The following is a 15,014-nucleotide window of genomic DNA, read 5'->3' as shown; positions in this document are numbered from 1 at the left end:
TTTAGTCTACAAACGTTTACAGAAGGTGATGCCCAATTCCAATTGAAAAAAATATATATATTTAAAAAAAAAAATTTATTAGTTCATGATTGATGACAAATAAAGTAGGCCTAGCAATTACTCAAAAAAACCGTCCAAATTCTGATTATCGCCCATATTGATGAAAGGTCACAAAGCTAGGAAAAAGGCAAAAGCTTGGAAAGGTAAAGGAAAAGTGCAGGTAGAAATTAGGGTGATTTGTGCTTATAGGCACCCAATCTGCTCTCTCCATCTCAATGCCACCTATTCGCTGTCTTATTCTGTCCTCTAATTAAATTTTGACATATTACTATGTCAAAAATTTAGGTTTTATTTCATTTATTTTACCGGCTAAATTATGTCTCGCTAAAATTTTAACACATTAAAATTATCTGCGTCAAAATTTGACAGAAACGAGAGTTAATGAAATAGTTGGACAGAAAAATTGATCTAAAAAGGAAGATATTAATTAGTGAATGATGATATGAGATAGAGAGAGTGGGTGACAATCCCACGTGAATGACCACCACCTCGTCGGTGGATGTCATGGTTGGCTTCATATCAACGCTAATTGCCAAAAAAATGCCGAGAACAAAACCAACAAATGCTCACAAAAGATAACACTAGCAATAAAGTGTAGAAAAAAGTTAAATTAGTATCATTAACACATTTGACAAAATCACCTATTCTTCTTTGGTTGGCCACTCCCACTTAGTTATATAGTATCTTGTTAATGGTAGTGACACTTTTTTTTAACTTTCTCCAATACGCCACTTATTCTTGCCCTTTTCATTTTCTCCCTCTAAATGCTAGTGGCTCTCTCTCCCCTCTTCCTTGAACTCAACGTTTCAAGTTTTATCTTCAAGTTGGCAGCTAAACGTAACAAGTTTTGTTGTAGTATGAGGAGAGATGGATAGAGAACTTAAAAATGGGAATTCTTCTTCTTTCCTCTCTATTAACAATAACAACGAAGAGTCCCCTAGAAAGCCACAAGGTGGGGGTGGCAATAGTGATAGATTGAAGAGAGATGAGTGGAGTGAAGGAGCTGTTTCAAGCCTTCTTGAAGCTTATGAGGCTAAATGGACACTTAGGAACCGTGCAAAACTCAAGGGACAAGATTGGGAAGATGTTGCAAAACATGTCTCGTCACGTGCAAACTCGACTAAGTCTCTTAAGACGCAAACACAGTGTAAGAACAAGATTGAGTCGATGAAGAAAAGGTATAGGTCGGAGTCTGCTGCGGCTGATGCTTCGTCGTGGCCGCTTTATCCTCGTCTTGATCTTCTACTCCGTGGAAATGCTCCTCCTCCTCCTCTTTCGTCGTCTCCTCAAATTTGTCACGGCCCAACTTTTATGTTTTTAGAAACATCACTACCGCAAGAACTGCCACAGCCTACACCAACGGTGCCACCTCCACCTCTACCGCCACCTCTACCTCCAGCTCCAACCACGGTTTTGCAACCTGGAAATCTTGTGCAAAATTCACATGGATCGAATGGTCTTGATCGGTCGGCCAAGGTTAGTGAAAGTAGCCATACATATGCTTTTGTTGCTGTCCTTATTACTTTTAAATTGACGATCATAATTGATCTAATATGCAAATTGCCTTAAATCTATATAAAAGTATTATTTATATTGCGTTGGTAGCTTTTCGTTTTTTAATGCGTTTCGAAAATCAAAACTCTGAGACAACTTTCCAGATTGTTTACGAAATCACGTTTTCTAATCTTTTTATATTAAATAAAATTAGAAAACATTTTTTTTTTAAAATCAAATATACACAGAAACTTAGAATAGAAATTTTATCTCTTTGTGGGCTTGTTAAGGACTTCAACAAAGAATATGAATTTAAATAGTGTGATTCAACATAAAATTAATTTAGGGCTCTACTCAATAATATAAAAGACTATAAAGTGATTAATGTTAACTAATATAATCTTTTTAAAGTTACATAGTGAAGTTATAAATGTATTTTGATTTTTATGCAATGTTTCCACGACATTTTTATCTGTCTCGCTTTTTTTTCCCCAAAATTATCATATTGTGTGTTAATTTACGTTTCCATGCAACTTAGTTGTCTTGAATGTGTATCCAAGATATTGTGAAGAATCCAACTATCAAAATTTGTAAGACTCATTTTTGCTTATGTAAGTTCATATAAACCGAAATGTAATAGGAAGATGGAGTTGCCGACAAATTATCCGATCATGAATCGGATAAAAATCGCATGGAGACAGATAGTAGCACGCCAGGGCCTTGTAGCGGACAGGAGAAACTAAAGTCGAAAAATTTAAAGATGAAGATGGGGCGAAAAAATAAGCGAAGAGGAGAAGAAAGGGATATAGCAGAGAGCATTAGATGGTTAGCAGAAGTGGTACTGAGGTCGGAACAATCTCGAATGGAGACTATGAGAGAGTTAGAGAGAATAAGAGCTGAAGCTGATGCTAAGAGAGGAGAAATGGATCTTAAAAGGACTGAGATTATTGCAAATACTCAACTGGAAATTGCTAAGCTCTTTGCAGGAATTGGAAGAGGAGTTGATTCTTCATTGAAGATTGGAAGAAGTTGACAAATAATTTAGTAGGATACTTGAGAATATGTATTGACGTATTGTAATACATAGTAAGTGAATTTGAAGATCAAGGAAAAAAAAAATGATATTGATTTGGATGGATTATGACTATCAAGAAAAGGAGTAAAAATGCTTGAGAAGACAAGTAAAGTTGCTTGTTTATATATTACTGTCCAAGTATTTATGTGATGTAATGACAAAACAAAATCATGGCAGTTCAAAATTTTAAGCCAAGAATAACTGATGAATAGCGCACTGACTAAAGTGAACAATCGATTAATAGTATAGTGAATCTTGCTTCTTTAATCTTGCCTTCATGTCAATTAAAGTTAAATTTAGTGCACCAAATATTTCAAATTTATCTTCAGTATCTTTTGACTTCTATACATAAAAAAAATACAATCCTCTTTTATTTATTTATTAAAAAAAAAAACTTTTTTGCATAAATCTTGCTTCATATTTTCCAAAGTTTCTTCATATATTGTAAATTAGAAAATACAGAATATAAAATTCTTTAGTTTGACTTCTTTTTTCCTCACTGTTTGGTTGTTTTCGTCAGTGACAATGCAAATAATCATGATCTATATATTTCCTTTCATAGCACCCAACCCTCAGTTGAATTCTAGTTTCTGTTGCCTCCTTAAAGGAGAGTGTAGTGGAATTTATCTTCAATCGATGGATTTCAGGCTCAGTTTTAACTTACCAACTCCAAACACACTCAACCAATGGCTCCAATCCACAACTAAGTTTTACTTCGGTTGCTCAACTCAGTGTATCCACAAAGAACACAATAGGGTGGCTGCAATATATAACCAAGAAGAGAGGAAGATAGGTTTCGATTTTCAAACTCGAAGAGAGAAAGCACAAAGGGTCGGCTGCCTCTTTTCTCACAATTGTACACACACTCAGCTTCTTTCACAATGAGGCCATATAGATATAGGGTGTAATTTAAGTGGGCTATAATAGTGGGCTCATGGATCAACAAATGGTAAAGGGACCGGAACATAAAAGAGAGTCATCCAAAAAGTAAATGGGTTGTGAGCAACATTAACTAAATTAAATTGCTCCCAACGACCCCCAAGTTGTTTTTAGGATTAAGTCGATTGATTGATTGTGTTAATAGTTATTTCACTCATTGGCCGAGGCCTAAGAAATATAATCTAAACTGTTTAACATCATCGTTCGAGATTTTATTATTAGGTGTCAAAACCCAACAAATCTCTACATTGATACCCAATAAACCTGTAATCAATCAAAACACACAATTAGTACTTACATAATCAATGTAATCAATAAAATTGGGAACCACAGACTTTACCTCATATTTTGTACTTTAATCACACACAGCACTTACTCCATGTACTCATCAGGGCTAAGGTCAAGAACATCCAAGTAGAAACAAAAAATACTAATAAAACAATCAAGAACAAATAAACATGCGAAGATATAACTAGGATAAAACACATATCCTTTCGAAATATGTTCACGCTGAACAATAGATTAACATCAAGTTAATCAATGAAATGGTCAACACATATGTAACAAATGCATAAATGACCTCACGAAAGGATCTCAACACACTTATCTTATCACATTCTGTGTTGCTCCCATCTCGAGAACACATATCTTTTCTAATCATCCACTATGTTTACAAGATTGATCACTCAACTCATGTCTAATTAATAAATCACAATAGATACTAAGTCTACGGGATAATCCTCAATCACACCATCACTTCTCCCAACCGAAGTGGATAATGGGTCTCTACCTAACGGAGGTGATAGAAGTGCTTGTCTCACACTCCGCCTGATCAGGATCTCCACACAAATTAAAGATTCCAATATCTAATCACATTTGTGCTGGTAATCCAAATGTCAATCTCCGCATCCTTGGTATAAACCATCAATGTACCCATAAGCATCTATACTCAATATTACCAATGGACATCCAGCACTTACTACTAATGTATCCTAACACACTATGCATACAAACAATTACATCGAGTAATAAGATCACTTCAATCCATATAGTTACACGTACAAACAAATTAAAAAAGTGTAACATATCAATGTAATAAAATTAAGCAATCATATAGATGCAGAAGGAATTACACACAGATGTACATGCAATAACTAGGTTTACTCTCAATGAACCTCATTAGGGTCATAACTCGACCTTATAACCACATTCGCCTCACTTCCTATCTTACCCTTCTACTTATCCTTTTCTCTTGGGACCGTCCTTGATAAAAATGCCCAAACTTACCACAGCTATAATACCGTCTACTACTAGAATTGTCTCATCATTTGCTCTTCTTCTTACCACCCTCATCACTCGAGTCGCTACTCAAATCACTAGTATCTTGAGCTCTACCCAAATTTATTTGCTTAAACTTCATTCTACTCATCATCATATATAGCTCAACACTCCTCTTATCTTCGGTTTTAGTCGTAATCTTCATTTCCTTACTTTTAAAAGAATTTATGACAATCTCGGATGTTAAGATGTTTGCATACTTAATTGGATTCTTAACCTCTCTATATAAATCAGGCATTGAATTAAACAAAATAATGGCCTTATACGTTTCAGACACTTTCTAATCACAATTGACAATATCTTGATCAAGCTTGTTGAAGATATCCAAATTATTATCAAGATCCTTTGAATGATTCAATTTAAAGCCAAAAGATCTTTCAAGCAAGTACAACTTATTTGGAGTGGACTTGAACAAACTTTTGCTAAAGTTCTTTTATAAAATCAAGTTTTCCAACTTTTCTCAAAATAGATCTTTTGTTGCCAAATTGAAAAATCTCATTTCTTATTAAAAATTTCAACTTCAAAATGTGAAGACATTTTGAAAAAACAGAACAACAAAGTACACAAATAGGTCATACAATGCAATCCTAAGGCCGTACTATACACTGTTTTGAATTCCTAAGGTTTCGTAAGATTCGTGATATTAGATCATGGGAATGTTCAAATGGGTCATGTCTAGTTATTCTAACAGAATAATCAATGCTACACCAAGGCATGCTAACAAAAATTCCTATTCTCATGTAATGCAGGCAATTAAACACAGAAGAATTTTTAACTTGCAGTTAAATCTAACGCTTCAAATAAAGCAAATAATTCCTAAATTTCTAGCACAATCAATGGTTATCCCTTTACGATAATTCCAATCCTACTGTCACCCTACACGATAGCGTGCTAACGCTAAAATTTAAATTGGGATAAGTCAACATACTAGAGCGGATCAATCCGAGTTCATATATTATGAGAAATCAAAATTTATCAATTAAGGGCCACCACTATTCACCCTAAAATTACCAGCAACTACAGCAACCAATTAAGCAAAAAAAAAAAAAGGTGAATATTGAAAGACCAAGGGTAAAATCATCGAAGTTCAATAGGAGCACTCAAAATTGAAAATGAACCCTACCACATGGTTCGTATGGTCGTCCGGAGGAAATTGCTTGAAGAAATCATCGTCGAAAGAGGCCTCACGAGCCCACACGAGTGATCATGCGACGTTATCGTCTATCATACACTACCTACCCAGGTGCGCCTCGATCTGTTGAACACGATTGGTCTCCATTTTTCCAATGGGTAAGTGGTTGTTCCATAAAATAACAAAATGGATTTTGGCAAGATGAAAAAAATTAGACTAATCTATTTCATTTTCTATTGAATTTCAAACTTGTTTCTGGTCAATTTTTGGTTGAAAATCCACCACCATCGTGGCTCTGATACCAAATACAGCGAAATTGGTCTTCATTTGATGGATTCAGGCTCAATTTTAGCTTACCAACTCCAAACACACTTGAACAATGACTCCAATCCACAACTATGTTTATTTTTATTGTAGCAAAATAGGATTCAACTTGATTCGATTTACTTGCCAGAATCCTAGTGAGGGAAAATATCATTTTAAAGAAAGCGATTATTGTAATGAGCATTGTGACAATTATGTATTTGGTCCTTGTTAGTAACGTTTGATATTGTCTAGGACGTGCTTCTTCTGTCTCGCAAGTTTGACACATTCATTAAATGGTCAATGCTTTTGTACAATGTGTTATATCTACACTTAAACGACATGCAAAAGACATAAGGGATCGTGTGTTAGTTGAGCGATTATTGTAATGTCAATTATATTGGATCAAATTGAACAACATATTTTTGTACTTAGGCATGATTTGATCGTCCATCTTGGCACATTTTTCTTCCTCTATATATATGTGAGTCCATTTACACTCATGGTAATTATTATAAACCCTAGACAAATCCCTCTTAATCAAAACTCTTTCACTCAATCTATATTGTTCTCATTGACTTGACTATCAAAGTGCAAAAAGTCATTAGATATATATATATTTTTTTTACACAATTACTTTTGCATCCTAATTGTGTGTTCCAACATGCAGGTGATGCCTAGATGATCGAAGTTTTGTTGGCAACTTGATTAAACAGATTTTAATGTCATCATATTGGCATTGTATGTGAAAAAGGTGTTTGGTTAATCACAAGAAAAACTCGACGAAAATGAAGAAAGGGATGATCGGAATGATGTATCAAGATCTTAACTACTTCTTTTAAAAAGGAATTTTCTTGCGCGAGTTGAAAATCACCATGAAATTGATTAAAGAAAGAAAATTTGAGAAAGAATTTTTCCGGCACTTCCTCATACCTGTTCAACAACCATGAAGCAAAAAATTTGAACAAACTTTCCAGTTCCAGATTGAAGAAAAAGATCACTAGCAAATCAAAAGCATATGCGAATTTTTACACGCTGAAAAGGGAGAAACTTGCAGGGAAAAAGAAAAAGGTTGAAGAAACCCACCATGAAAATGGCAATTTTTGGCAAAAGGTTGAAAAAACCTACCATGAAAATAATTATTTCTAGTTGAGGGTTAAAGAAACCTGCCATGAAGATGGCTATTTTTGATAGAAGGGTTAAGAACCTATCATTAAAATGGCAATTTCCAGCAAAAGGTTGAAGAAAGTGGTTATGTAAATGTGTATTAGAAGCTAGGATATTTTTAACATGACCCATTCCGAATCTCCCTAATGACTCGACACGTGTCGTGCGCCGATTGTAACTACCAGCTAAGTGTCAAACCCACCACCAATGTAACTTTGACTAACATTGACTGTGATATTTTTATAAAAATTTTGACAAAGTTTCCTCTATAGAGACTAAAACCACTTGAACAAAAATCAATTTTTTTCAAATCTGTACATACAATTTAAAATAGGGCACACCAACCCCTTTAAATACAAACTACTCAAAATAAAGTGCACAGGAATAAAATCTACACTTCTTAACAAAACAGACAACTCCAAATGCACAACAAACAAAAATATACACTGAGCCCATGATATGGATACACTTTTTGACAAAAATGCATGCATTCCAAAAATATGAACTGAATAAACTGACAAGATGAATCATACAAATAACGACTGTGTGGCTCAACTCGGTAAATCAACAAGCTCTAATGTTATTCAACTTAGCTACTATCTGATACGAAAAAGGGTGATAAGACTATATGAGCTTGTAACTTAGTAAGTAGATATTTCGTAAATAAGTATAAATTCTTCATTTATGCCAACTTTTTGAAAATTGGCATATAATAAAAATATCCTATAATCTTTATTCTTTAAACTAAAATAACTAAATTTTGTGATCTGAAAATTGATAACCTATAAATTAATAAAAATCACACCCAAAAAGTACCTAAAGTAACCTTACACATGTATCCATTAATACTGACATACATGGCAAAATTATTAAATTCTATAATTCTAAAATTTTGAAATTCTGTAGTTCATACGCGTGCAGAGCTGCCCAAAGGCAATCTAGTTATACACTATGGAAACACAATCATAATAGTGTAAGTGCGTAAAATCACTATAACTGATCATACACTGTAAAATACATTCACAGCAGTGCAGAGTGGGTAAAATAAACATATATGGTCTATATTGTGGAAACACATTCACACCAATGTAAACTAAGGTAAAATCACCTGAGTACTTTATGGTGATTTTTAAAATAACTTTAAATAAGATAAAACATGTAATGCGAATATGACATGTTAAGAAAATAATTTAATTGTATTGAATTTAACTTTACAAAACTGACTATAAAATTCAACTAACTACATAAAATAATTAACTTTCTAATCTAATATAAATTAAATAAATACTTATTTCTGAAAAATAAATTTTTATCCACTTACATAATACAAGCTATAGCCTGGTAGGCTTTTCCAATTTACTTGTCATCACCAGAAATACGATACAAGATAACCAATTTAATCACTATCAAAGCAAGAAACCTTTTATTTATAATGATATAATACTTAAACTAAATTTCTTGATACTTGAATAAATTTTTCAAATTTTCCTACAATGAATTGGAGCTAATTCCACTTTATTCAGGTCCCTTTACTAATAAGTAATCTATCAAAATAATGTTCATCTCAAGCATAAAAATAATTATCATCGATCTAGTGAAAACTGACACAAACAACTCAACTAACCTATCTTTCATTTTGCTCCATAAAATCATTCTTTCATTTGAGTGTTTCATCACCACATTTATTTCCACTAATAATACTTAATCAAAAATCCCACATAAAAATTATAGGGTTAGCCCAAAAATTGATATTTCTTACCTTAATGAAACTGGAAGTTAAAGCCCCCCTTCTCTTCCCTTCTTCTTGGTTTTTCTTTCCCAGCCTTTGCCCCTTTTTAGCCTACTGTGTGATAATGAAAAATGACAAATGGGCTTAATTGTAGTACAACAAGTGGCCACGAACTCTATATTTGCAAAGGGAGTCCTTCGTCTTCCATATAATGTAACATTAAATCCTAAACTTTCAAGAATATATAAGTAGATCCCGAAATTAAATTTTATCAATCTAAAACCTTAAAATATTTTTATAATAAACTAAGCCCCAAATAAAATAATTTATTTCATTTTAGTCCCAATTTGAATTTGAGTTTGACGAGTCAACCTTTGATTATTTACTAGAAAAAAATAGGTTGTAACAATCTTACCTCAAAAGAATTTCGTCCTCGAAATTCAACTGGATATTGACTGGGTAATATATAGATGAGGATATTGAGAACGCATTTGATTCTCATTCTCCCATGCGGCCTCTTCTACTGTCTGGTTCTATTAAAGTACCTTTATAAGTGAAGTTTTCTTGCTTCGCTGAATATACATCTTTCTATCTAGAATTCTCATTGGCTTTTCTATATAAGTCAAAATTCTCCTTCAGTTGAACTGGTTGAGACTCTAGAACTTGAGAATGATCTGCAATGTACTTGCAGAGCATGGGACATGAAAAACATCATGGATCCTGAATAATTCAATTGGCAAATGTAATCGATATGCAACTGGACCAATCTTTTCAGTAATCTCATAGGGTTCAATTTATCGTGGACTCAACTTTCCTCGCTTGCCAAATTTCAACATCCCTTTCCTAGGCAACAATTTTAAACAAAAATTTATCTCCAACCACGAGTTCAAGATTTTTCCTACGCCTATTAGCATAACTTTTCTGTCTATCCTATGTTGCTTTTAACTTTTGTTTGATCAATTTCACATTTTCTAACATCATTTGAACCAATCCAAGGCCTGCTAACTTCCTCTCACCAGCTTTACCCCAACAAGCTGGTGTTCTGTATTTTCAACAATATAAAGCTTCAAAATGAGTCATTTCTATACTGAAGTGGTAAATGTTATTCTAAGCAAACTCCATCAATAACAAAGGAGTATCCTAGCTACTTTTTAACTCAAAACACAAGCACTCAACATATCTTTAAGAGTTTGTATGGTCCTCCTTGACTGGCCATCTGAGAATGAAAAGTTGTACTGAAATGTAGTTTAGTAGCCATGACTTCCTGCAAATTGGGCCAAAATTTAGATGTAAAACGAAGGTCTTTATCAGACACAATAGATTATAGAGTACCATATAAGCTCCCTATCTCATCCACATATAACTTTGTCAACTTATTTAAAGAATAAGAACCTAGCAATTTTGGTCAAACGATCTACAATAACCCAAACTCCATCATGACCATTCCGAGTACAAGGAAGACCAAGTAAAAAATTCTATAGTAATGTCTTGCTGAGCCTATTGATCCTATCAGTGATCCTCTCAGATATTCCTCCGTCTCACCCGGATATTCCTTCCTTTAGTTAGTGATATTCCATAATCCTCTACTTCTGTTCCATTACCCACTTAACCTGTTTTGACTACTTCTCATGTTGACACTCCTGTTGCTCTTATGGGTTAGATGTCCATATTGATTGAGCATCAAGCTGGCACAATGGCCGAGATTACTCAGTTATAGGCTGCTTCAAAGCCCCCATATTGTGGAGTTTGCTACATTGTGAGGAGCCATTGCCTATGTGCAGCACGGGATACAGTGGATGTGCGAGCATTGGGATTACGATGAAGATGATGATGATGGTGATTCTGATGAGGAGGATGGTTGAGATGGCAGTGCTGCATAGTTCTTAAAGATCCTCTTGTCATTTGTGACAAAAATGGGGAATAGTTGTATAGCTTTGACAAGTGATACTTGACATTTGACAATCATTTGTGCTAGATTAAGTTTTGATGTTTCACAATATTAATGTATGTTTTTGGTGTTTTGACTTACATTGATATTGTATCTTAATCTAGCTTGTTCATATTCTCATATGATATTGTGGCTATTGATGATTGTCTATACTCTTCTACTTGTATTACTGTTCCTCATGCTTTTACACTTGGTATGTGAGTTATAATTTTAGGAAACAGCCCCAAGGGTTCATAGACCCTAAGTTTCCTCATTCAATTGGTGTAGTTAGTGAGTCATTTGTTTTAGGTCATCATTATAGTTATTGTAGATATAATGAATGTTTTGTCACAGAATGTCAAAAGAAGAAGTTTGTTAGGTTTTGAGTTGGTAATTCTGTGAACCAAAAAGTTAATTTGTAAATGCTTAAAAGTCAAAGGTCAATTTGTAAAGGTTTAAAAGTCAAAGACTATGATGCAATTTTGTAAAAGTATGTTGGGGTTCGAATTGGGAAAAAGGGGAAGACGAGTCCTTGAAATTTCTCTAGCTGCTCGCCAGGAGATCGCTTGAGTGTAAAAAACAGAGAGCTCGTCGCTAACCAATCGTCCCCACCTCACTCGAGCGAAACAGCATCACTCGCTTTTCGCTGCATTGTCACTCGAGCAAGAGTGTATTCTGATAAAACCCTATTTTGTATTTTTCGAGATTTTAACCCAGCCCATACTATCCAGAACATTTCATATATATTCTAGTGCGTCGTTTTAATATGTCTTTAAAGGATTGAACTTGAGAACACATCCCACCCTTTGTCATCTTGAATCAATACCACTTATTGGTGTACTCACAAAAACATCAAAATCCACACCCATCAAACACCAAAACCTGTCCTTCCAAAGCATCTGTCAAGGTTTGCAGATTAGGGAAGGAGATTGGAGTTCTAATCATTGGAGAATGGGGAGTTCGGAATCCACAGAAGATATATGAAATCAAGAGCGGGAGTTGGTGCAGGAGCACGCATTCTAGGAAGGCTTTGAGAAATTACAGTCATGAGGTCAAAAAAATTAGTGTTGGTGGAGTCTGGCTGTACTGTAAGTTGATTTTCATTTAGAGTGAATTCATACTGGTTTGGGCCTGGAGTTTTTAATCCTGCAAGGGATTTTCTCCATCATCAAATTACTTGTGTTATTTATTTTTATGCAATTCACTACATTGCAGCAATTCAGCATAGTATAGTATGCATGTGAATTGATCTGAATAAAATTAATAACTGTGCTTGTTGCAATTATTAATTAACTGGTTTAAATTATGCATAAACACATATTCACTCCCTCCAAGTGTCATTTGTGTCAAAGTGCGTTTTTTCAATATGAGGTGGATGCAAGGAATTTTCAATAATGTAAACGCATTTTTTGCATCCAGCCCAAATTCGGACCATTTTTGACCTTTTCGCTTGTGGCTATAATGTAGCAACAGATGGGGACAGTGGTAGGGCCAGAGTCAGGAAGGACCACAATGCCACACTACCATCTATAACTGCAGTTGCAATACCTTACTGCGAAATGGAAAATTTGAGCATCCGTTAATAAGGTAGCCACAACATGTGTAGAGAACGGAGATACCAATTCAAACTAGTAATGGTTCAGTGGTGCCTCCATCGTATGTCAAGGATTTGGAGTCGCCCAGGGCAGGAAACGAGAGGGAAAAACTCAAGGATTATTGAAATTTGAGTAAACCTTTCTCCTCAACTAAGCTTTTAGGCATTGTGAACATCTATGTTTTGAAATGGTTCCTATACTTTTTCAAATTCTTGTTATGTGAACAACGTCGTAATTTCAATCTTTAAAGTTTAATTTCTATCTATAACCAGAAAATATCTTACTGCATCATTTATCAAGCACCAAGTGAGACGAAATGCAAGCTATCATTTTATCAAGAAGTATGCCACAGTCCAATTCTTGTAGAGGAATTTCACTTTTCGATTAAAAGGTCACACACTATTCATTCATATTGTGCTAGATGAGAATCAAACAATTCATGTATAAGCTTACAATGTTGAAATAAAACTTACTTAAAACTCTCTACATAGAAAAGTGACATGCGTTGTTATTTTTTATTTTTTTTATTCAAAAGTGACACAGTGCAATTAATTTTTAACTGTAATTGTAAAGTCAAAAATTTTAAAAATTATGAAAACCTAATTTGCAACAATTTAATTTTTTTTTTTACTGTTTCGTAATGTTAAACTTTGAAGTTTGAGGTTTAGTATATTTTCAAGATTATTATATTGGCTTAGAAAGTAATATGGTATGCCATTTTTTATTTAAAATGTCATACACAATCAATTTCTAATAAAACAATACAACTTCTTTGGCTAGGCTTTCAATTTGCTTATAAGAATTTTTGGAACTAATATTTATATTTTGATTTTATTTTTTATTTTGTTAAATGTAAATTAATTTTTTATCATAGAGAAAATGACATGGTATGTTGCTTTTTAATTTAAATATCTCACATTACATAATTAAAATCCTGACATTATATACTTTGACATTGCAATGTGTGACCTTTAAATTAGAAAGTGGAATATTATATCACTTTTAATGTAGGAACCTAATTTACATCATGTTATATCTATACATTACGTGATATATGCATTGCATTGGCATTGATTATTCAAGTAGATTGGAACTCTTTAATCAAGCAAACGTGTCTTGGGCTCGGGCTAGATCCATTAGCCATACTTGGCCCATTTTCACTTCTCTATATTATACCAATATATATATATTACCACCATCTGACATACAGTAACTTTTGATTCAGGACTTAGACCCTTTGAAAACTAATTTTTCATTCATGCCCTCATTTACCATGTGACAAGTACAATATTACCCTTATAAATGTGGTTAATTGTACAAATGCATTTGATGGTAGATTGGGAAATAAATATTGCCTTAAAGTACAACTTACTATTCAAGTGATAAGACTACATGTCACTATTGAAGGGTCCGCTGTATTATTGAAAACTTCATTTTCCATCCAAAATAATGTGTTTCAAACAGACGAATATATGTGAGATCATTTCATACCAAAGGTATGATGACATTCTAATCCTAGTTAAATCCCCTCTCCCGTTTCGTGCACTCATATTATATCTCGTTCGATTGTCGCCTTGATTGTTGAAGTACAAATGATCGTCGATTATTTTTCTCAATCAACAATCTTTGCCTCTTAACGGTATGTTCCAATATGTAGGAATGTCTAGGTGGAGGGAAGGTAGTTAGGATTTTTTTTTTTTTTTTTTTTTTGTGGAAAAATTGAGGTGAACAAATTGTCGTTGTCTGTAAAAACAGAGTACATTAATCATGTTCTCACAGGATACAAAAGGCCATTGAAAAAGGAAATATTTTTGGCAGAAAAAGAACACTGTTGAAAAATTAACAAGAAGAAAACATGTTTTGGGGGACAAAAAATGCATTTTGAGAGGAATTTTATAGTTCTAAAGAGCCATCCGCTAGATATTTATTCCTCACGTTGCAAGATACCTCGGCATGCAGGATGTGAAGTTCTTGGCTTCATGATGCTCATTCCTCGCCCTCTACTATTGTTGAACACTACTATAAGACCTCATCGTTTCTTGACTAGCTTATAAGTCTTCGATAGTTTCAGACGAGCCACTAGCCTAATGTTTATTTCCTTACTCTGCGAGACGTCTTGCCATGCGAGATGTTTATTCTTTGCTTTGCAAGATGCTTATTCCCTTTCTTTCCATATACAGATTTCTTAGCTTCGTAGGATGTGTTTTTTCCTATTATACACTTCATTGGGCAAGCTAATTCATTTGCCTCCAATG

General features: G+C 34.0%; 1 protein-coding gene across 1 annotated transcript; it reads left to right on the top strand.

Moving 5' to 3' along the window:
- The first annotated feature begins 753 nt into the window (after nucleotides 1-753).
- LOC111376054 (trihelix transcription factor ASIL2) lies at nucleotides 754-2,838 on the top strand. Its single transcript, XM_022998979.1, has 2 exons — nucleotides 754-1,536; nucleotides 2,195-2,838. Exons 1-2 carry the CDS (start codon nucleotides 928-930, stop codon nucleotides 2,585-2,587), a joined length of 1,002 nt encoding a protein of 333 aa, XP_022854747.1. The 5' UTR covers nucleotides 754-927; the 3' UTR covers nucleotides 2,588-2,838.
- Nucleotides 2,839-15,014: the final 12,176 nt, after the last annotated feature.

The sequence above is a fragment of the Olea europaea genome, unplaced genomic scaffold (genome assembly GCF_002742605.1).
Source record: "Olea europaea var. sylvestris unplaced genomic scaffold, O_europaea_v1 scaffold1440, whole genome shotgun sequence".
NCBI lineage: Eukaryota > Viridiplantae > Streptophyta > Magnoliopsida > Lamiales > Oleaceae > Olea > Olea europaea.
This window is presented reverse-complemented; position numbering and strand designations above follow the sequence as displayed.